Source organism: Pituophis catenifer, unplaced genomic scaffold (genome assembly GCF_029215685.1).
Source record: "Pituophis catenifer annectens isolate HBS135680 unplaced genomic scaffold, rPitCat1.0.hap2 SCAF_14, whole genome shotgun sequence".
Classification (NCBI taxonomy): Eukaryota; Metazoa; Chordata; class Lepidosauria; order Squamata; family Colubridae; genus Pituophis; species Pituophis catenifer.
Genome location: NW_027256894.1, coordinates 14,974,968 through 14,998,701, shown reverse-complemented (window position 1 = coordinate 14,998,701; position 23,734 = coordinate 14,974,968). Strand labels below are relative to the sequence as shown.

The following is a 23,734-nucleotide window of genomic DNA, read 5'->3' as shown; positions in this document are numbered from 1 at the left end:
GTCTAACATCCTTTGATTAATTTATTGCTAGATGTTTTGCTTAAGTCAGAGGTGGGGACCTATGGCCGCTTGATGACTTGTGGACTTCAACTCCCAGAATTCCTGGGCCAGCAATTTTTGGCTGGCTCAGGAATTCTGGGAGTTGAAGTCCACAAGTCATCAAAGGACCAGAGTTCCTTACCTCTGGCTTAAGTCAATCAAGTACAGGAACTACATCTCTAGGGGTTGATTGTAGGGAATAGATCTGAAGGTAGGATTCAAACCAACACATGGGAATTGCCAGAAAGCTGTCTTTGTCTAAATATTAAGAGAAGCTTCCTAAAATTAAAAGCTGTTTGATGTTTTTTATGAAAGTTTTTCTTGGCTTGGAGATACTTAAGCATTCTCTGATTTAGATCCTTCACGTAATTGAAGTCATGTCTTAAGTCAGGCTGAGCTTTCCTTCTGCGCTTCTCTGCATCTAACTTCCCTTGTTTTGCAATTGATCTGCAACATCTCAAGATCCACGCTGAATCCTCTTCTGGGATCGGATTCAATAACGTATCTTTCTGGAAAAGGATCAGCGGTTTAATGATGAAAAGACAGGGATTTGTTCAGTTTCCAGGGCATCAAAGCTAGTTTCTGCTTCATAGCTTTTCATCCGAACTGTCTGTGGTTTTATCAGTCATAGCTTGAGAACCGTATAAATGCAGCAATATTGGAAAACTCACAAAGGAAAAGATATGCCGAGATAATATATTAAAAGTTAAATCCCACGGCCCCTGGAGATTGGTATATGTGCCCACGCATGTGTCCTGAATTTCATATAATGGGTGTTTTAAAGTCTTTTAAAAATTATTTAAATTAGAAAAATAGCGAGTTCCCCCCCTCATCTTGAAGACTGTTTGTAAAGCTAAGCCAAGGAAAATGGAGGTTTAACCTTTCTGGTTTTTACTAGTAGAATGTGATGATAGTTGAAACCCATCATTATTGTAAACTTTTCTCTCTTGAGCCTTCTTTATTTACAGCAGGCTTTTCAATAATCCTTTATATATATATATAAAAAATATTCCAGGCATCCTTCCCCCACCCCTTTCTTTTAATAAGCTTAAATAAATAGAGATCTTGGCTGCATCATGAAAGAGGCCAAGGGTAGGAGCTGATGGACTTGTGATGAAGAGAAGGAAGAGGAAGTGATAGGGTTTCCAGATTTCATTTAGCCGGTTCAAATGTTTTCATTCATAGATTCAGATCTGTAGATTCATGTCTGAAGATTTTCACCAGATGTTCACTACCAATGAGTGATAATATGCTTGGTAGAATGATCACATACCTGGGCTAATGCCTACACCAAGTAATGAAGATTCATTGAGGTTAACTAGAAAACATCCTCAGGATCTGTCTCCTCTTCCCCTTCTCCATGACTAGAAGGGAGTCCTGAGTTTCAGTTAATATTAAATTAATGCTGTGGTATATCCAGATATATAATATTCCGGTTTTTCAAAAAAAACAAACAAACCCTTTTCTTCCCCTACGAAATAGATCTGCTTTTTTACTCTCTTGGTCATGGTCATGAGCTAGCTAACTTCTTGGAAGTGATGGACGTTGCACATCTGTTACACTTTCCACCCCCCCACCCCCCCATTTCTCTGAAACCTCTTCAGATGCCATATCCCCAGTCTAAATAGGCCTGATGTTTTATTTATTTATTTATTTATTTATCGGTCCGATTTATATGCCGCCCTTTCTCCGGAGACTCAGGGTGGCTTACAATGCGTTAAGCAATAGCCTTCATACTTTTGTATATACCTGCTTAGTAGGGCTTTCGGGGCCCCCCTAAGCGGTGTTCCTTTTTATACAAAGTCAGCTTATTGCCCCCACAATCTGGGTCCTCATTTTACCTACCTCAAAAGGATGGAAGGGGGTCATGTGCGCATGCACAGGGGCGGGGGGGCAGGAGGCATTGCATTATGGGTATGGGCACACACGCATGCAACCCCCCTGCGTTCCCCCCCCCGCTTTTGGCACACAACGGCAAAAAGGTTTGCCACCACTGCCTATACCACTCCAGGGAAATGGCTGTCTTATCCCTTCTTAAAAACTTTCAGTAATGGAGTACCCTCAACCTCTGGAAGCAAGCTGATAGATTTGCCAAAGCTCCACGTTAAGAAGTCTTGAATTTGATAGCAGATCCCAACAGAAAAAAAATCCTATGATTTAGCCAGTGGCAAGCTGCCGGTATGTTCAATTTAAAAAAAAAAAAAAACTAACTAACATTTGCACTGACAAGATCCAAGACACTAAAGTATGCAAGAGAAAAAATTCAGTTTCGATTATAGTCCTGGCCCACTAGGTCAAGGAAAAAAGTTTAGAATTTGTCCATGTTTCTTTGTGCAAGATTTTGTTCTGTGGTCCGGATTTCGAAACAAAAAAGAAAAAGTGCAAAGCTACAAAATAATTCATCATACATTATTTTTGGATACGCTTCAGTTACTTAACCAGCCTGTATATGGAGTGAATTCTGAACTGCTGTCAATGCATCTTTATTTATTTTTTTAATTCAAGCTTTGTCAAATATTTGTGTTGGTTAAGGCATTGCGGTGCACTCTTGATGACAAAAAGCCAAGAGAATCTTATTCTTGGTTGAGTTAAGCAAAACTCTTTTAAGTCTTCTCATCCTTTTTTTTTTTTCAGTTACGCATTTTTAACAATATTTGCATGCTGTAACAAAAAGTTCTGGATAGTTTACAACAAATAAGCATTAAAAATAAATTGAATTAAATGCCTCAATTTCTATCCAAGCCGGGGCTTCACCTAAAATGATGCTGGACATTCTCTCTTTTCTGTGTGATCTTTGAAAAGGACATTCCAAGTCTACTTGGGTACCCAGTGACCCCTTGTCTATGATACCCAAAGTCGTGATGGTGCAGTGGTTAGAATGCAGTATAGCAGGCTAACTGCATTCCTACTGCCAGCAGTTCAATTCCGACCTGGTTCAAGGTCGACTCAGCCTTCCATCTTTCTGAGGTCGTTGAAATGAAGGGCAATACGCTGACTCTGTGTAAACCGCTTAGAGTGGGCTATAATAAAGCAATATAAAGTGGTATATAAGTCTTAAGTTCTATTGCTGTACGGTGCCATATGTTAGCACAGCCCATTAGACAGCTGATGAAACATGATTTGTCTGAGCTTGTTAATAGTGAGTGCTGCTATCTGATTTCGACTGTAAATTTCGGGTTTTACAAAACGTTCGTGCAGCTGTTTTGAAATGAATGTGTGCGTTGATCAGAGACATCATCTTGTAGCTAAGAAAATGTAAAGAGCATTAGATCTTAGAATGGTTAGGTACAGAAATATATATACTGTTCAAAATATGATGCAGGCCGATGGAAATCCTTGCCATTGACTAACTGAAGAAGGATAAGCTTTCACACTTTGCAGGTAGACAGATGTGCTACATGGGTAGATAGCGTTAGAGGATTACAAGCCATTCCTTTTGTCTTCCACTGCTGCTCCCAAAACTGGTTCTTTACTTGTTGCATTAAGTCTTCCATGAGACTTAAGACACCGAAACAAGGTTGTGTCAACTCGCAAAGTATCCCTGGCTTGCTCTCGAGTTGCCATAGGCCAGGGGGGATGGGAAACTGGTGAAATGGCACAGCAGCCAAAGACAGATGCACATTCCACGCTTATCTCTCTCAAGGCTGTATAGCAGAGTTACCTACAGCAGCCGAGGGGAGTGATGTCTACAACCTACGAAATTGCTCCATTGGCGAATGTGATTGATGACACACCCTGGGGGGAGGGGGGGAAAACAGGGCCATAATTGGAGCATAAATTACATAGGGTCAGAGTTGGCTTCACTTGGGAACATGCCAACATGAAGCTCCTACTAAATAACTGGATTTCTTTTGAAGCTTGGCTCGAGACTCATGATTTAATTAGGGCATCTGTCGGAACTCTGACAGGTTGCTAGGCAGTTTTCTTTCATAGATTCACATCTGTAGATTCACATCTGAAGATTTTTCACCAGATGTTAGCTACCAATGAGTGATAATATGTGTGGTAGATAATATGTGTGGTAGATAATACCATATGTGTAGTAGAATACTAGAAATTCAAGTATTCTCTTGAATTATACTTTCTAACTTTAGCAAGGTTGCTACATCAGATGCCTTCAGCCCACGATTTGGTTTTTAGATTGCATCAAAAGTGACTGCATGGACCATTTATTGTGTGCCGAATATTGAGGGCAACAGTAAGTTCTTCCTCTCTGCCCTGCAAACATTCTTCTGCACTTAGGTGCAGAAATTGCCAAGCAGTTATTGCCACGTGACTTCCATTTATTTGAAGAACCTCTTATGAAAATGCCACTGAAAGGAATGATGGATGGAGCCCTCTTGTAAATAGCTTTTCCATTTATCTGAACTTACAATTATCTGCATATTTTGGATGTCTTCCCGGCCATTGTGAGATAACAACCCTATATATATATATATATATATTAATGGGTTAATTGAGTTTAGCCATGATAACGTCCAGCTCTTTTGAAATATAATCAGAATTTTGTCAAAGCCTTCTCAGAGATGGAAAAAAAGAGGGAGGCAACAACCTTTTAAATTTCAACAATGTACATGAGATGTCGGGTTAGTTTTAACTCCAAAGAGCCCCATGTTTATGGAGATTCTCGGTCATCCAGGTCATGGTTGTCCCAAAGGTGCTTTTTCAAGAGGCAACTGGACTTTCTGGTTTTTCTTTGAAGACGTTTCGCTTCTCATCCAAGAAGCTTCTGTAGTTTCTTGGATGAGAAGCGAAACGTCTTCAAAAAAAAGCCAGAATGTACAGTTGCCTCTTGGGGGGAAAAGGGGAAAAAAAGCACCTTTGGGAAAACCTCGTGTTTGTTAGGGCTAAACTTACCTCTCTAGGTTAGCCAGGAAGGGTGAACAGGAATGAGAGGGGTAACAGAAGGTATAATGTCTCTTCATGCTGCACGAAGAGAATGCATTGAAGTCCTAGATTTCAAGGGGCTTTTTCCAAAAGGCAATTGGACTTTCTTCTTTTCCTTTGGAAATGTTTTCTTTCTCAACCCAGAAGCAGAACTGAAGAAGCTTCTTGGATGAGAAGCACAACATTTTCAAAGGGGGAAAAAAAGCAACAAGGGGGAAGGGGGAGGAGAAGGAGAGGGAGAGGGAGGGGAAGGAGGAGGAGAGGGAGAGGAAGGGGAAGGAGAAGGAGAGGGAGGTGGAGGGGAGGAGAAGGAGTGGGAGAAGGAGAGGGAGAAGGAAAAGGAGAGGGAGTGGGAGAAGGAGAGGGAGAAGGAGAGGAAATGGGAGAAGGAGAGGGAGAAGGAGAGGGAGGGGAAGGAGAGGGAGAAGGAGAGAGAGCGGGAATGGGAGAAGGAGAGGGAGTGGGAGAAGAAGAAGGAGAAGGGGAGGGAATGGGAGAAGGAGAGGGAGTGGGAGAAGGAGTAGGAGCGGGAGAAGGAGAGGGAGCGGGAGAAGGAGAGGGAGTGGGAGAAGGAGAGGGAATGGGAGAAGAAGGGGGAGGGGGAGAAGGAGAGGGAGAAGGAGAGGGAGAGGAAGGATAGGGAGAAGGAGAGGGAGGGGAAGGAAAAGTGGAAAGGAAAGGAGACGGAGAGGGAGAGGGAGGGGAAGAAAAATGAGAAGGAGAGGGAGAAGGAGAAGGAGAGGGAGGGGAAAAGGAAGAGGAAGGAGAGGGAGGAGAAGGGGAGACCCAGTTACCTTGTGGAAAAAGGCACCTTTGGGGGAATGATCAGGACTGGAGGCTAAATTTAAAGCCAGAGAAGACTCAAGAAAAAGGGACAAGAAATTGGATGGTGTTTGGCTACACATAGACACCCAAGGATGTTATGATGTGGTTTTGTTGCAGGTTTATCCCCGAGCCTTGGTCCCCTTGCAGTGCCTCTTGCGGTCACGGTACTCAGATGCGTGATGTCAAGTGCCGCATTTATCTTACGTTTACTCAGGCTGAGGTGGAGCTGCCTGACGAGGAGTGTGAAGAACCCAAACCATTGAGCGAGCGGAGTTGCCACCTGGAACCCTGCCATGCAGATCCGGTCCCGTACCCCTTACCTTTCCCACCCTCCGAAGAGGCTGGTAATGTTTTTTATGACTGGGAATACATCGGCTTCACTCCCTGCTCAGCTACGTGCCTCGGAGGTATTACAGGTTTATATTTTGCGTGTTTCGTGCTCGTATTGACCATTGCAGTGGTAACAATGCAGATTTCAGGAGCGGCTGCCAGGCAGTGGATGGCTGAAGTTTTCTTTTTTAATATAATTTTTAATTTTAAAAAAAATATATACCTAAGTATTGTGGCCCGTCAGCGGCCTGTGCAGCTAGTAGCTGATTCCGACAGCGAGGAGGCTGGTGTGGTGCTGTGCCAGCACCCTGTGCAGCTGGCACTCGAGTCAGCTGAGACAAGTAATGGAAACTCACCCGGTTACGCGGCACTGGGGATTCGAACTGCTGAACTGCCGACCTTTCGATCGACAAGCTCAGGATCTTAGTCACTGAGCCACCGTGTCCTTTGAAAAGCAAGGTGTGCCTGCCAAATGATTTCCCCCAGATCACACCTTGGATTTTTTTTTTCTTTTTCCTTTGTGTGCCATGGATACTATCCAGTGATGACGTAATATCATTTTGAAGAATTGGAGACAGATGGAACTGCTTGAGACGGTCTTATAAAAGTCACCTATCGCTCATATCCAGGGATAAAAATCCCTTACTTGGTTTCTAACTAATTCATGGAAGTCCTCAACTTTACGCTGTTACCTTCTAGAGGGGAGATTTGCCACTCCTGCAATTTCCATAGAGTCAGCTAAAAATAAAAAAAACTGGGCCTCTTTAGGAACGACGGAGTGTTGAGAAAACCCTTCCTGATGAATTGGGAGGAGAAATATTTATGGCAATAATTGTCTAGCCGTCCTACAGGTGAAAACAAACAGGCCTGGGATGAAATTTGAGGTTTTGAGGCCTAACGCACTTTTACCAATAACGAGGCTCTTTAGTTTTTATTAGGAAAGGACAAAGGTGCTTGAAATCTTGCAAATCTTTTAACAAATAGAGAAATATGAAGCTGTCTCGAGATCAGATTTGTAGCCCTTGTAAAATCGCAAGGGGGAAATGCATTTGAAAGAAAGGAAACAGCTTCCTTGAACTGTGACCGTTTTCAATCTTGCGTATCGCATTATGTGTTGTTTCTCCAGCACCGTCTTAATACCAATGAAAGCTCATTCACGGAGTGACTTTCGCTCTATTTCATTTAGTCCGGGATGGTGGGGAGTGAAGAGGGGGGTTACTTCTTTGTTTTCCAGTCTCATATATGCATGAGTCTTCCGAGGCATCTTTGCACCCCATAAAATGGACGCTGCCCAACATTTGCTAGACGGATTTGCAACGCGGAGAGATGAAGCGTGACAGCGTTCTGCATTTGGGGATTTGAGCATTGCCATTTAGGGAGGTGCCCCTCTTTTCAGCAGCTGATCCATCACTTAAAACGGTCCTTCTTCTCCAGGGGCAAGTAAAAGCAGAAAATGAGGGTGTTCAATAGGAAGACCATAAGAGCTATCTGTCTGACTTGCTGTCACTTAAAACCCCTAAGAAGAAATGACCCTTGGCTCCGTTCGTTTGAGAAAGGTATCATTTTATTAGAAATCAAGGGTATTCAATCAGAATAAGAGCTGGGAAGGACCTTGGACGTCTTCTAGTCTCACCCCCTGCTCACACAAAAAAACCCTATACTCAGGGGTTGCTGGGGGTTCGCGAGAACCTCTAGCTAAGATTCTGTGCAGTTCGGAGAACCCCTAAATCCCACTCCTGGCTGGCCCTGCTCACCACACCCCTCCCCACCCCTCCCAGGAGTCCCCATGTGGCCTGTTTTGGGTGCAGGGAAGTACAGGGTGCACGCAGAAGCTCGGGGAGAGCGAAAAATGGGCCTACCAGAAGTTTGGGAAGGCCGAAAACAGGCTTGTTTTCAGCCTCCAGAGGGCCTCTGGAGCCTGAGGAGGCCATTTTCGCCCTCTCAGAGGCTCAAGGAAAACCTCCAGAGCCCGGGGAGGCAAAAACGCCCCCACCCCATGGTGCAGGAGGCTGACTGGGCCACGCCCACCATGACCATGCCCACTCAGCAACCGGGCAGAGAACCCCTTGCTAAAATTTTTGAAGCCCACCCTTGCCTATACTATTTGAGTCCAGTCTCTTCTCAAAGCCTCCAGTGATGGAGCAAACACAGCTTCAGACAGCAAGCTGTTCTACTGATTAATTGTTCTCACTGTTAGGAAGTTTCTCCTTAATTCCAGGTTGCTTCTCTCCTTGATTAGTTTCCATCCATTGTTTCTTGTCCTGCCTTCTGGTGCTTTAGAAAATAAGTCGATCCCTTCCTCTTTGTGGCACTGGAATACTGGAATACTGCTATCATGTCCCCCCTAGTCATTTTTTTTTTCTCTGCACTAGCCAAACCCAAATCCTGCAACCGTTCTTCATATCTCCAGGCCTTTAATCATCTTAGTTGCTCTTCTTTGCACTTTTTCCAAAGTCTCAACATCTTTTTTCTAATATGGTGACCAACACCGGATGCAAAAAAACTGGCTATGCATTACTGAAGACTCTACCTTTCTTATTTTTTAAAAAAATCTAGCTATCAAAATTTAAGAAGGTTCAGAAAAATTTGGAATAGGCTCAGAGAAGGATGAGAAGAATGAGCAAGGTTGGCCAGTAGGTCCTATAAGGATAAATGGAGGGAACTGAGTGCATTGAACCTTGAGAAAAGACCATGGGAGTGGGCTTGGGAAGTGATGGAACTCTTCAAAAGACTAGGAAGGTGTCGTGCAGAACGCAACCAAGGCCTGCTTTCCATTGCTCCAGATTTCAGCTCTTGGAATAATGATCTTACGTTGTTATTGTTGTTGTTGTTAGTTGCAAAGTCATGTCCGACCCATTGCAATCCCATGGACAACGTTCCTCCAGGCCTTCCTGTCCTCTACCATCCTCTGGAGTCCACGCCTACTGCTTCAGTGATTCCATCCAGCCACCTCGTTCTCTGTCGTCCCCTTCTTCTTTTGCCCTCAGTCTTTCCCAGCATTAGGCTCTTCTCCATTGAGTCCTTCCTTCTCATTAGGTGGCCAAAGTATTTCAGTTTCATCTTCAGGATCTGGCCTTCTAAAGAGCAGTCAGGGTTGATCTCCTCTAGGACTGACCGGTTCTAGAGACTGGCAGGAGTCTTCTCCAGCACCAGAGTTCAAAGGCCTCAATGCTTTGGCGCTCAGTCTTCCTTATGGTCCAACTTTCACAGCCATCCATTGCAACTGGGAGAACCATAGCTTTGTCTATACGCACTTTTGTTGGCAGGGTGATGTCTCTGCTTTTTAGTTTGCTGTCTAGCTTTGCCATAGCTTTCCTCCCCAGGAGCAAGCGTCTTTTAATTTCTTGGCTGCAGTCCCCATCTGCGGTGATCTTGGAGCCCAGGAAAATAAAATCTGTCACTACCTCCATTTCTCCATTGCAGTAGGCAAAATCTGGCTGAGTGTTTTGGGAGTCTAAATGAAGAGTAGACGAACAATAGAATTGAGCATCAAATAACCAGTAAGCAATTGGAGCGGGTATCATGGAAGTATAAACCTTCACATAAATTATGGCTGAAGAACGTATATATTGAAATATTTTCCTATACTCCTCTGTTGTAAGAGATCTGAGCTTGTTCATTTCTTTCACAAACCTAGGGACGCAAGAAGCCATTGCTGTTTGCTTACATGAAGAGACAAAGCAAACCGTCAATGATAGCCTGTGTGATAGTTCGAAGAGACCTCCGCCAATGAGCCATGTGTGCAATACAAGGCTTTGTCCCCCAAGGTAGGACGTGGCTAATGCCTTTGTAGATGAACGATGAAAGTTTCTTAGTGGAAGATATCCTGTGTGGTGCATAGCATTTGGCTAAAATAAGAATTCTCAACTGTTTTCATTCCTCTGTTTTGCTCTCTGTGGGGTGGGGTAGGGGGGTCTTTTCACAAAGCATTCCTCTTGTACTTGATGGTGTGGCTTGCTTAGGGCTCTGATGTCATCATATCTTGGAACAGATGGCAAGTAGGACCTTGGAGACAATGTACTGCCACTTGTGGCGTGGGCATCCAGACAAGAGAGGTGCATTGTCAGAAATCTGGAGGGTCTGCTGATGGACTCGAGAGTTGCAAAGAGCCAAAGCCTCATTCTTTACAAGCATGCAACCAACTTGACTGCCCCCCACTTTGGCATGCTGAAGAATGGCAACAGGTAAGATGGTCATGCCAACCGCAAAGGTTGGGAGACACCTCCAGTTGAGTTAGATTAATGAGAAGCCATTGATCGTGCAATGTTCTGGGTTGTCCCTTCTGCCAATACTTTGGACTGAAAGTTGTAACTATTGAGTCTGGTTCATATGAATATACAATCACTAGTAAAGTTGCTTCCCATGAGCAATGGGATTGCGTAGATGAAGGGTTTTTTTGCGTGTGTAAGATACTAGTCCCGAAGCCTTCTCTCTGTCATAGCGTTGCTGTAAATGGCTCTCTAGAGCTGAACTCAGCAGCTCCTGGTGACTTCATGGCCACTTCTAAAGAGCTTTCTTGGCAGAAAATAGTGGGTTTTTTAAGTTTTATAGCCCAGACGTTTTCTAATAATCTCCCATGCAAGTACTAACCAGCGAAGATGGATAATATCTGGTGAGAAGTAATCCATACCATGTTATATTTTATCACACGAGTGGGAATTAATAAAGAAGAGGAGGCCTTAAGTTATAAGATGAGAAATAATCAGTTGGTTTTGCTAAAATAAAAACTTATGAGGCTGTAGTTGCCTGGAAATTGTCAGAACAGAAGAGCTTTCTTGGTTTTTCTGGGAAAATATGCCCTTAAGTCAAGCTTGGCTCCTGGAGACTTTGTGGATTGTCCATGGAGTTTTAGGGTCAGAATTACTGGTATGAAAGTGGTTTGAAACAAGTTGAAACATAATGGTAAGAATTTTAAAATATTTTGAAGAATATATGCAATAAAGGGAGAGAAAAACGGGAATGCCTGGACACCATAGAAAAAAAGCACTGAATTGAAAATGAATACAGCAATAGAGAGAGATAGAAAAAGGAGTAGGGAGATTGAAGGAAGGGAGAAGGAGAGAGAGGAACAGAAAAAAGGGAAGAGGAGAGGAAGAAAGGAAAGGGGAATAAGAGTAGGAGGGAAGGTTAGATAGGGGGAGGAAAGGAGGAGGGAGATAGAAGGAAGGGAGAAGGAGAGAGAGGAACAGAAGAAAGGGAAGAGGAGAGGAAGAAAGGAAAGGGGAATAAGAGTAGGAGGGAAGGTTAGATAGGGGGAGGAAAGGAGTAGGGAGATTGAAGGAAGGGAGAAGGAGAGAGAGGAACAGAAGAAAGGGAAGAGGAGAGGAAGAAAGGAAAGGAGAATAAGAGTAGGAGGGAAGGTTAGATAGGGGGAGGAAAGGAGTAGGGAGATTGAAGGAAGGGAGAAGGAGAGAGAGGAACAGAAGAAAGGGAAGAGGAGTGGAAGAAAGGAAAGGGGAATAAGAGTAGGAGGGAAGGTTAGATGGGGAAGAAAGTAGTAGGGAGATTGAAGGAAGGGAGAAGGAGAGAGAGGAACAGAAGAAAGGGAAGAGGAGAAGAAGAAAGGAAAGGGGAATAAGAGTAGGAGGGAAGGTTAGATAGGGGGGAGGAAAGGAGAAGGAGGAGAAAGGAAGGGGAAGTAGAGAAGAAATAGGAGAGGAGGGAAGAAGAAGGGAGGAAGGACAAAAGAAGGGAGGGAGAGGAAGAGAAAGAGAAGAAAGACTGCTGTAAAACAAAAAAGATGAAATGGAAGAAAGGCCTCCCCGAACACATTTAAATATATTAAGATAAAGATTGAATTAATAAAAAATAAAATTAAGGAGAATGCATATGATTAAGAATAGAAAAAATAGATTTTCCTTTCCAGCCATTGATACCATTGGTGCCATACAAGATAGTATTCGCTTTCTTCCTTTTCCTGGAGTTCCAGCGTCAATCTGTCCATTTCAGCACACTCTGTTATCTTTGCAACGATTTTGTCTTTGGATGGGAGTTGGTCTGATTTCCAGTTTTGCGCGAACAGTAGTCTTGTCAGCAAAAATGTAGAGGACAGAAATTAGGGTAAAGACTTGCATAAGGAGATGAACCCATAAAAAATGTAAATTTGTAGTGAAAAGTTATAACATTGGAATTAGACATTTAATAATTACTCTTTATTAAACTATATAAGCTCAATGACATATATTCTGTTGATGACAAAAACATATATGTAAAATTTAGGTGGGTTTGTAGGTGGTGGGTTTTTTGTCTTTGTATTGTATTGTATTGTATTGTCTTTATATCTGTGTTTATATTTTAATAATAAAAAAAATTAAAAAAAGAATAGAAAAAATAGAATTTGAGGGTGAAAGAAGATATTGTTTAGAAAAATAAGAATAGAAAAAATAAGATTTGATTAACAAATATGGAAAAAGAACACTTTGGCAGAAACTGTAACTAAGTAAAATATATTTGGATATGATGAATTATATATGATATGATACGATATGGTCAATATTCTTTTTCAAAAAATATGTGGGTGTGTATTGGGGAGGGGGGGAAACCAATAAAACTTGTAAAAAAAAAAAGGAAGAAAGAAAGAAAGAAAGAAAGGTTTCCCACTGCATTTGCCAGAATGTTGGACTTCACAATTTAGCCTGTAGCCTAGGAGTGTCACCCTGGTCTCCCTTCCAAGTACTAACCAGATCAGATCCTGCTTAGCCTCTGAGCCCACACAATATAAAACTTCACCGCCCTGAGTCCTGTTGGAGAAGGGTGGTATACAAATTAAAAAAATAAATAAATATTAGACAGGTGGTACTGAGACAATATTTCTGTAAGATGTTTTTTAAAAAGTATGTTGCAGGGTCTTTACTCATGAGATCCTCTACCTGTGTAACGAAAGTTACAACGTGAAGCAAATACTATTTGGCTCCAACGTAAGCCTGGCCTAAGGAAAACGATGGCAATGCTCTGGGCGTGAGCTCCAGGCTGTCTCATCTGTACAAGGGAAAGGAGGCCCGGGTCTGAGGTATTGATGGCTCCCATTCTTTTTCTTAGTGCTCCCAGACTTGTGGAGGTGGCACCCAGAATCGCAAGGTGACCTGCCAGCAGCTGTTGATGGATGGAAGCGTTCTGAAACTCAGTCATGAGAAGTGCCCTGAAGTTAGATTGCCCAGTTCCAGAGCCTGCGCAAAAATAGACTGCCCTCCTCAGCTGTTGGTGGGACCGTGGTCTAGGGTGTGTAGATTAAAATAAGAGTGCTTTAAAAAAAAACTATTTATGCCTCTCCTCTCCCTCCCCTCTCCCTTTCCCCCCTTCCTTTCTCAATTCCCTCCTTCCCTTTCCTCCTCCTCTTTCCCTTCCCCCTCCCCTTCCCTCCCTTCCTCCCCATTTCCTTTCCCCTTTCCTTTTCCCTTCCCCTCTCTCCTTCCCCTTCCCCCTGTCTTTCCTTCCTTCCTTCCTTCCTCCCTCCCTCCCTCCCTCCCTTCCCATTTCCCTTCCCCTTTCCTTTTCCCTTCCTCTCTCTCCTTCCCCTTCCCCATCTTTCTTTCTTTCTTTCTTTCTTTCTTTCTTTCTTTCTTTCTTTCTTTCTTCTTTCTTTCTTTCTTTCTTTCTTTCTTTCTTTCTTTCTTTCTTTCTTTCCTTCCTTCCTTCCTTCCTTCCTTCCTTCCTTCCTTCTTCCCTCCCTCCCCCTTTTCTCTTTCCTTCCCCTCTCTTCTTCCCCTCCCCCTTCCCCTTCCCCCTGTCCTCCCTCCCTCCCTTCCCATTTCCTTTTCTCTTCCCTCTCTTCTTCTTCTCTTTCCCCTTCCCCTGTCCTTCCTCACTCCCTCTCTCCCTCCTTCCCTTCCCATTTCCTTTTCCCTTCCCCTCTTTCTTTCCCCTTCCCCCTATCTTTCCTTCTTCCCACCCTCCCTCCCCCTTTCCTTTTCCCTTCCCCTCTCTCCTTCCCTTCCCCCTTCCCCTTCTCCCGTTGCCACTCCCCCCTCATTCCTGATCCAGTGCCCTCTAAGTCGATCCAATGAAAGCATAGCGCTTTGAGAACAAGGTGGGGGGCTACCTCGTTTTTATTTAAAGTTGGCACCCTTTGATCCACATCCTTCCTTCTGCAGTGCTCTGTAAGCTGTGGGGTTGGCACACAAAGAAGGAAAGCCACCTGCCAAAAGCGCACGTCCAGAGGCCAACATCTGGCATTAAATGGATCTCTGTGTAGTGGCTTTCAAGCATCCCAGCTTGTCAGGCCTTGCCACAGGAATGCCTGCAGAGGTAAGTGATGTTCTTTGACCATGTTTGCGAAGGGAAAAAGTCCCCAGCTTCAAAAACATTCCATTTACCCCAAGATGTAACCCACGGGCCAGACCTTCCCATTAAGAATCCATGGCATATCTCCTAGTATCCCAGGATTGCAAAGTGCCCTTAATTTGTGGAAAAAAGAAATGGCAAAGTAAGAGGTCTCCATCGACGATCTGAAATTTCTACAAAGCCTTGAAGACTTTTCTTTGTGGAACTGGTATTGATTTTTCCACAGCAACTATTGTTCCTCTGCCGTGGGATAGCTTCAGGGGTGGGCTCCAAAAATTTTAGCAAGGGGTTCTCTGCCCGGTTGCTGGATGGGCGTGGCCATGGTGGGTGTGGCCTAGTCAGCCTCCTGCACCACCGGGGAGGGCATTTTTGCCCTCCCCAGGCTCTGGAGGCTTTCCTCAAACCTCCAGGAGGGCAAAAACGGCCTCCCCAGGCTCCGGAGGCCCTCTGGAGGCCAGAAATAGGCCCATTTCCCGAACTTCTGGTAGGCCTTTGCGTATGTCCTGCACTTACCTGCATCCAAAACAGACTGCGTGGGGACTCCTGGGAGGGGTGGGGTGGGTGGGGCCAGCCAGGAGTGGGATTTGAGGGGTTTTCTGAACTGCACAGAATTTTAGCTAGAGGTTCTCTCGAACCCCTGCAAACCTCAAGCAGCCCCACCCCTGGATAGCTTTCCATCTTTTGTACTTCTTTCGGCAAAACGACTCTTTAACATTTTGCTGAAAGCAGTACAAAAGATGAAAAACTAACCCCCATCTCTATTCACCCAAATTCCCTCTAGATTAGCTTTAAACATTGGCTCTTTTTACCTGCGGTGAAAGGCTAACTCAAGAGACAAATTGCATTTATAAAAAAATAAATAAATCAGCAATTTCCCAGTTGGGATTTTCCCCTTGCCTTTCTTTAAAAGCAATTCTTGGAGGGCGGCCATCTTGATATGTGGGTTTTTCCATGTTGACTTTTCTATTTCGAGAAATACAGTTCACCGTTTTTATTTTGACCAATTCTTCTGCTCTGAAAATTATAGATCGAAGACAGGTGTGTTGCTTCTCTGTCTTGCTCAATAAAAATCGGACAAAAAACCTTGTTCGCTTTCTCAGTTAGGGCTATATGAAGGAAAAAGGGTGCATTTGAAGACTCCATGGTTGAGGAAACAAAAGGATACCTTGGTTTGGAAGTATGATTATACTAGATTTAGAGTACTGTGTTTCCTCAAAAATAAGACCCTGTCTTCGGAAGTAAAAAAAAAATTAAAAAAAATACAGGCAGTCCTTGACTTATGACAGTTCATTTAGTGACCGTTCAAAGTTATGACGGCACTGAGAAAAGTGACTTAGGAGCCCATGTCTGTTGCAGTATCATTGATTAGTTTCCATCCATTGTTTCTTGTCTTGCCTTCTGGTGCTTTGGAAAATACGTTGACCCCCTCTTCTTTGGGGCACTTAATCAAAATTGGCAACTGACTCATATTTATGACAGTTACAATGTCCTGGGGCCATGTGATCTCCTTTTGTGACCGTCTTACAAGCAAAGTCAGTGGGGAAACCAGACTCATTTAAGCACTCTGTTACTAACTTAAGAACTGCAGTGATTCTCTTAACAGTGGCATGAGAAGTCGTAAAATGGGGCAAAATTCATTTAACAAACATTTCACTTAGCAACAGACATTTTTGGCTCAATTGTAAGTAGTAGGATAACAGAGTTGGAAGGGACCTTGGAGGTCTTCTAGTCCAACCCCTGCTCAGGCAGGAAACCATTTCAGTCAAACAGTTGTCCAATCTCTTCTTAAAAACTTCCAGTGTTGGAGCATTCACAACTTCTGGAGGCAAATTGTTCCACTGATTGATTGCTCTAATTGTCAGGAAATTTCTCCTTAGTTCTAGATTGCTTCTCTCCTTGATTAGTTTCCATCCTTTGCTTCTTGTCCTGCCCTCAGGTGCTTTGGAGAATAGCTTGACTCCCTCTTCTTTGTGGCAGCCCCTGAGACTACTATTCTGATTGCATGAAGAGAACGAGAACTCTAGGTTTAGATTAAATAAAGATATTGGCATAAACGTCAAGAGGTCACCGTGTTTTGACTGCAAAGATGCAGTAGCAATCATCATTTAACAGCCAACCATGTTGTTCATCCCATAATAATTAGTTTAGCCTATCAGAGGACATATTTCTTATCCCCATTTTGTAGCCAGTCGAAAAATAGGCTGTTGGCAAGTTGAAATTAAAGCAACTCTAGTACATCAATTAAAAGTAAATCAAAGCACGACAAATCATGTTAGACCAGGTCAGCTCATAATAATATACAGTAATCACTATGGATTCTTGTAAGGATCAATCAGGACCTTGGATAGCCCCCAGTGAATTTAGCTGGTGAGTGGTACAAAGATAATTTGTTTCAGCATGAATAGAGTCATCTGAAGCCATAACGAAAAGGTGGGCATAACCTCACCTTCAGAAGCTGACTGCAATTCTTAAGGATTCCATGTCTGTTTGCACAGCTGGAGAACGAGAAACCAGAATCTGAGGATGATAAGTCATGTCCTCAGCCCAGGAAAATAGAAAAGGCAAAGAAAAGAGAAGTTATTCTTCTGAAACACCTCCTTAACCTCAGTTGTTATACTGTTGTGAGCTACTAAGAGCCAAGGTGGCGCAATGGTTAGAATGCATTATTTATTTATTTATTTTATTGAATTTCTATACCGCCCTACTCCCAAAGGACTCAGGGTGGTGAACAGCCATGAAATAAAACACATACATATACAAAATTTAAAATCGAATAAAATGAATTAAATAAATTTGGCTGAATTAATACCCATAATTTAAAATACCCATATTTTAGAACACATTAAAATTTAAAATTTGCACTTAAAAGGGAGAAGATTTAGGCGAGGCCAGCTTGATGAAATAAAAAAGTCTTCAGCTCGCGGCGGAAGGTGCGCAGGTCCGGAATCCTCCGTATCTCCGGGGGGAGCTCGTTCCAGATCGTCGGTGCCCCCACAGAGAAGGCTCTCACCCTAGGGGCCGACAGCCGACATTGTTTGGCCGACGGCACCTGGAGGAGCCCCTCTCCGTGGGAGCGTACTGGTCGGTGGGAGGCTATTGATGGTAGTAGGCGGTCCCGTAAGTAACCAGGTCCTAAGCCATTATTGCAGGCTACTGCTGCCACCAGCTGCCAGAAGTTTCGGCAATTCAAAACTCTGGCTATGGCTAGTCTAGAGAAAAGAAGGACTAGGAGTGACATGATAGCAGTCATGTCCCAAAGAAGGGCTGCCCCAAAGAAGAGGGGGTCAATGTATTTTCCAAAGCACCAGAAGGCAAGACAAGAAACAATGGATGGAAACTAATCAAGGAGAGAAGCAACCTGGAATTAAGGTTCCTTACAGTGGGGACAGTTAATCAGTGAAACAGAAGTTGCTTTCAGAAGTTGTGGGTGCTTTATCACTGGAGGTTTTTAAGAAGAGACTGGACAGTCACATGTCTGAAATGATATAGTGTCTCCTGCTTGAGCAGACAGTTGGCCTAGAAGATCTCCAAGATCCCTTCCAGCTCTATTCTGATTGATTGATTGATTGATTGATTGATTTCAAACAGGGTTTGAGCTTATAGCAATTTGTGGAATTTAAATGGTAAGACAAATTTCCACTGAGCTATTTATCAGGCAGAAGATCTGATTCAGAAATAAGAGGAAGTGTTTGCTATTGACAGTTTGAGAATCTGAACATTGACCCTAAGAATATGTTGCAATACTAGTTTGGCAGGAAACATAGAGTCCCAATGGAAGCATTTATTTGGTTTTAATGACTATTGCTGTGTGCTTAGCTTCATTCCTCAACATTGTATTAAAAACAATCCAGCCAACAAAGGAAGAGTTGAAATAATTATTGATACGTTCATAACACAAAACTTCTTTTTGAGACTTTATTGCCTGGTGAACATGCCAAGATCCTGAGGTTCAAAAAAAATATTTTAAATGAAGCTCCATGGACTTACAGGAATGTCCTTGGCTGAGTATTTCACGAAATATTTCTGAGCTGCATATCTATTTGAATTTTTATTTAATTATGGATATTTGCATGGCAGTGTGTCCAATCAGCAGATTGTTTGGTGGAGAGTGATGTTAAAAGAAACCTTGTCAAGTTCTGTTGTATGTTATGAGGAATATATCGGTAATCCAAAAAAGCAACAGAAAAAGAATATTTATGCTGATGGTTCAGAGACATGTTTTGAAAAGGGAAGGAGGCCTGAAGAAACTGTCATATAAGATGGTTTATATTAAACATTGCCTACAGCCAAGATACACAATGAACCGAATCAAGTATCAACTATCATTGGCTGGTTTAAGCTCCGGTTGTAGGGTGCAGCTCACAACCGAGTGTGCTTGGCTACCCATATATAGTGAGGCTGGCCTGGAACACTTGTTCATGGGATCCTAATTTTCACAAAGACAGTTATTAAGAAAATGCATGTTTCATCATGTTCCTGTATGCAACCCTCCTTTCTCTCTTCAGTTGTAGAAGTTGGGGTACTGTACAGGTAATCCTTAATTTACCACAGTTCATTTAGTGACTGTCCAAAGTTAACAATGGCGCTGAAAAAAATGTGAGCATTTTTCACAGTTACGACCTCTGCAGCATCCCCATGATCATGTGATCAAAAATCCAGTGGCTTGGCAACTGGTTCATATTTATGACCATTGCTGTGTTCCAAGGACAAGTAAAGCCAATGGGGAAGGGAGATTCGTTCCACAGCCAGGTTAGTAACTTATCGGCTGCAGCGATTCACTTAACAGCTGTGGCAAGAAAGGTCATAGAATGGGGCAAAATTCACTGAACAAAAGTCTCGCTTAACAACAGCAATTTTGGGCTCAATTGTGGTCACAAGTCAAGGACTACCTGCATTAGGATTCTTTCTAGCTAACCTGCTAAATTGCCACTTCACTGGTGCATTGCTCACTTTAAAGGCTGATTGACCCTCCCCCAACAATTTGAAATTAGAATATTAGCATCCCAAGCTCAGCTCTCTAGAATCCACCCCAATAAAAGTTGGTCTGAAACACTTCTAGGTTCTTGTGGCCCGCCAGCAGTCAGCAGAGCTGGCAACAGATTCAGACATTGAGGAGGCTGGGGAGGAACGTGGGCCAGTCCTGGAGTCTGGGGAAGGCTCGGATGATGGCTCTGAGTTGGAAGCAGAGAAAGGGTCAAGGTCATTTGATAGTTCTTTGCTGCCTCCGGAGTCTCCGGAATCTGACATCAGTGAGGCAGAAGAACAGCGTGAGCCTGTTCCCAGTGTGCGCATGTGCAGAGCTACCAGGAGACAGGAACAATTAAGGAAACAGGGTCGACTTGGGAGTAAGGCTTAGAGATGATTGCCCCCTCCCATAAGACATAAAAGAGAAGCGAATGGGACGTGAGCTTTTGCAGGAAGCAATTACTTCATCTGGCCGATTCAAGATTTGAAAATTCTGTTTGTGACTCTGTGCCAAGTTTGGCCTTGCCCTGCGTCTGGAAATTAGCTCTTTGGCAGTGTTCCACGTGAGATAGGTGGGTGTTGATAATCTCCCTCTGAAAGACTGTTTATCAAGCCTTGTGGACTGTAAATGACAGTAATTTACAGCCGTATCAATTAAAGAGGTTTGCCGGGACTAAGTTTGTGCTGTTTACTTTCTAAGGAAGCCTAGGTCAGATCATAGGTAAACTGAGTTTCCAGCCTTTAAAGAAGAATAAATGACACAGTGAAAAAATGCAAAAAACAATGATGAAAACATAGACCTGTTCTCAATATACCTTTGCAATTTCAGATCTAAAAGAAGAAAAGAAATCAAGACTTTTTGACAAGCCACAGATACTCGGTATCCATAAAGTCTATATTCAGACAAGGCAAGAGAAACGCATTAATTTCACTGTTGGGAGCCGAGCTTATTTATTTCCCGAAACATCTGTCATCATCAGGTGCCCCGTTCGGAGATTCCAGAAGATGCTTATCCAGTGGGAAAAAGATGGGCAGCCACTCCAGATTTCTAAACGTTTTGGCGTCACCAAATCAGGGTCTCTCAAGATCAGTAACCTTGAAGCTTCGGATATTGGCGTGTATAAGTGTGTGGCAGGATCTGCCCAGGAGATCTTTGTTCTTAAGCTCATTGGCACAAGCAACAGGCTACTGGAACCTGCCACCAGCAGAAAAGAGGCAGGCGAGACCACAGACCACAACGAATCCAACAGCTTTGGAGCGAAATGGCACCAGATAAATCAGATGTGGCAGTTGTGGTGGAGCCAGAAGAGTCAACAATATCTGCGCGACGAACAAGTGAACGACCAGCCTGCCTTAGAACGTCTGAAAACTCAGAGGGCGAATTCAGAAGAAGGACATGAAGCTCACGAATTCACCACTCAGCGACTCAACACCGTGGCTTTACCGAACGCTTACAGTATGGATACGGACCACTTCGATGGGCTGATCAAGAATTTGAGCCACCTTATTGAAGTTGGAGAAATCAGCAATGATTTGGCTTCTCGGTTTGTCTATCAGCTGATTGCTGAGTTAGCGAAACCGTCTCAGTCCGCTCGTGAAAAGCAGAAAGAATCTGAAAACGAGAAGTTCCCTGCCAGGAAATTGGACAAATCCCAAAGAGTGACGGATAATCTCAGCACAAAAACTGTAGGCACCCCGGTAGCGAGAAACTCAAAAGGAACCATTATTGTCAAGACGCAGGAAGAGCCAGAGGTTTATTCAAATGAAACTGTAACCTTGCAAATTGAAGGTACTTTTCTTTTAACCAAGAATGTCAGCACAATAAATTTGCTCTGTACAACTGCCGGAGTTAGCAATCTTAAATATACTTGGACCAAAGATGGAATGCCATTGAAGCCTGTTGAGAAGTAAGTAACATTAAATATTTCAGCATATTCTGCGCTCGCCTAAATGATTTTTATTATATCACATAATATGCGATTATATTGTAGACATAACAGGATCTTTGTGAAAATCCTTCTTAAATTGTAAACTTTGCATTTTGCCTTTAAGCTTCAAGGCCTTTAAAGCAATTTTAGGAGCCATCTTAAACTCCCATATTATGTCTTGGATCGATCTTTTCTCGTTTAGGATGCTTAGTTATGGGCAGAACAGGGGTGAAATCCAGCAGGTTCTAACAGGTTCTGGAGAACCTGTAGCGGAAATTTTGAATAGTTCGGAGAACCGGCAAATACCACCTCTGGCTTGCCCCAGAGTGGGATGGGAATGCAGATTTTGCAATATCCTTCCCTCAGGAGTGGGGAGGGAATGGGGATTTTGCAATATCCTTCCCCCAGGAGTGGGGAGGGAATGGGGATTTTGCAATATCCTTCCCCTGCCACGCCCATCAAGCCACGCCCACAGAACCGGTAGGGAAAAATTTTGAATTTCACCTCTGGGGTAGAATTGATTTTCCCTTTACTTCTCCTCTTATTGGGGAAGCACGGTGGCTCAGTGGTTAAGACTGCTGGATTTGTCAGCTGAAAAGCCGGCAACTCAGGTTCGAGACCCAAGCGCTACACGACGGGGTGAGCTCCCGTCCTCACCCCAGCTCCTGCCAACCTAGCAGTTTGAAAGCGTGCAAATGCGTGTAGATAAAGAGGTACCACTTTGGTGGGAAGGTAACAGCCCTCTGTGAGGTCATGATGGCCACATGACTTTGGAAATGTCTTCAGACAGCACTGGGTCAATGGCCTTGAAACAGAGATGCACGCTACCCCCTATAGTGGCAATGACTAGCGGAATAAATTCCGCAGGGATTCCTTTACCATTTTTTCCCCCCTTCTCTTCTTATTATGAAATTCCCTTTTGTCTTTCTGGCTTTCTTTTAGCCCTCCCCTAAACCTATATTTCAACTGAATACCACCCATGCCTCACTTGTAAATCAAAGACAAATATTTTTTGGACACTGAATATTAAATAGGTCAAGTTGACTTTATTGCAGCATTCCCAGATGTTTCTAGTAATTGCTGGTCTGCCAAATATGTGGCATGCAGTGTTTTCTGGCTGGCTTAAAAGGCATAAGGGTATATTTTAAGAGAAGGCACATAAAGATACTAAGGGCTTATATTTACACTTCAGCGCTGATGAACATACCAAATAAACTACATCATAAACTACGTCTTACAAGCAAGTATCTCTGTGTCGCACTTGGAAAGCTTACTCCCAATTGTTGCGGGATTGATTAATTTGACGTATTGTTTATTTAGCACTCACTGTTGTGAATCCTTTGTTTATATATGGGAGTCTCTAAGCTGACATTGACTGATTTCAAAGGTGCTGGGATGGGCAAATCGCTAAGAAATTCCAGTGGTAGAGCATAGATTGGGAAACCAGCATAGCATTTTCATTTCTTTTCTTTTTCTTTCAAGTTTTTTTTTATTATTATTTTTTTTTACAAACATATCAATGTGTGAACCATGTGGCACCTGAGTGTCATACATTTTAGTACAAATAAAATAATGTTCATCATATTTACTACGTTTGACAAGCTTATCTAGTTCTAGCAATAATACACATATTTATGTTAAGTTATAATCTTTCATTATTTAGTTATTCAGTATTTCAATATGTTATTTTTATGCCAGTCGCCATATTCTGAGCATCATTCCTTTTAATCCAAATAAAATATTAATCATATTCGTTACATTTTGCAAACTTATATAGTTCTAATAATAATACACATATTTGTGTTAAGTTATAATAGCATTGGGATATTGCTAGGATAGTGTTTTCAAAGAAGTCGCTAACAAGCCGTTTCACAGCATTCTCGCTAAAACAACAACAGCACATAGAGAAATCCATGTCACCACCAGACATCAAAGTTGAGACTAACAATAGGGTAATAATTGACTTTGAAAGTCTGCAGAAACCTAAACCCTTCTGCCAGGTTAGACTCAGGGTTGAAATCCAGCAGGTTCTAACGCAGTGATGGCTAACCTTTTTGCCATCGCGTGCCAAAAGCGGGGGTTATGCGTGCATGACCCCCCCTGCACGACCCCTGCTTTTGGCACGCAATGACCCGATGGGCCTGTTTTTCGCCTTCCCCAGGCTCCAGAGGCTTCCTTGGAGCCTGGGGAGGACGAAAACTGTCTTCCCCACCCACTCAGAGGCCACCTGGAGGCCGGAAACGACTTGTTTCCCGACTCCCGGTGGGACCGGAAGGCCCGAAAATCAGCTGGCTGGCACACGCATGCACGCTGGAGCTGAGCTAGGGCAATGCTCGTGTGCCCACAGATATGGCTCCGCGTGCCACCTGTGGCACGCGTGCCATAGGTTCGCCATCACAGTTCTAACGGGTTCTGGAGAACCGGTAGCGGAAATTTTGAGTAGTTAAACCGGCAAATACCACCTCTGGCTGGCCCCCGAA

General features: G+C 43.3%; 1 protein-coding gene across 1 annotated transcript in view; it reads left to right on the top strand.

Moving 5' to 3' along the window:
• Positions 1-23,734, top strand: part of ADAMTSL3 (ADAMTS like 3) — a 171,168-nt gene that overhangs the window by 131,344 nt on the left and 16,090 nt on the right. Inside the window, 6 exon segments of the mRNA XM_070953816.1 lie at positions 5,869-6,158; positions 9,719-9,848; positions 10,073-10,265; positions 13,120-13,299; positions 14,172-14,325; positions 20,156-21,233. Coding sequence (XP_070809917.1) covers positions 5,869-6,158; positions 9,719-9,848; positions 10,073-10,265; positions 13,120-13,299; positions 14,172-14,325; positions 20,156-21,233 — 2,025 coding nt within the window.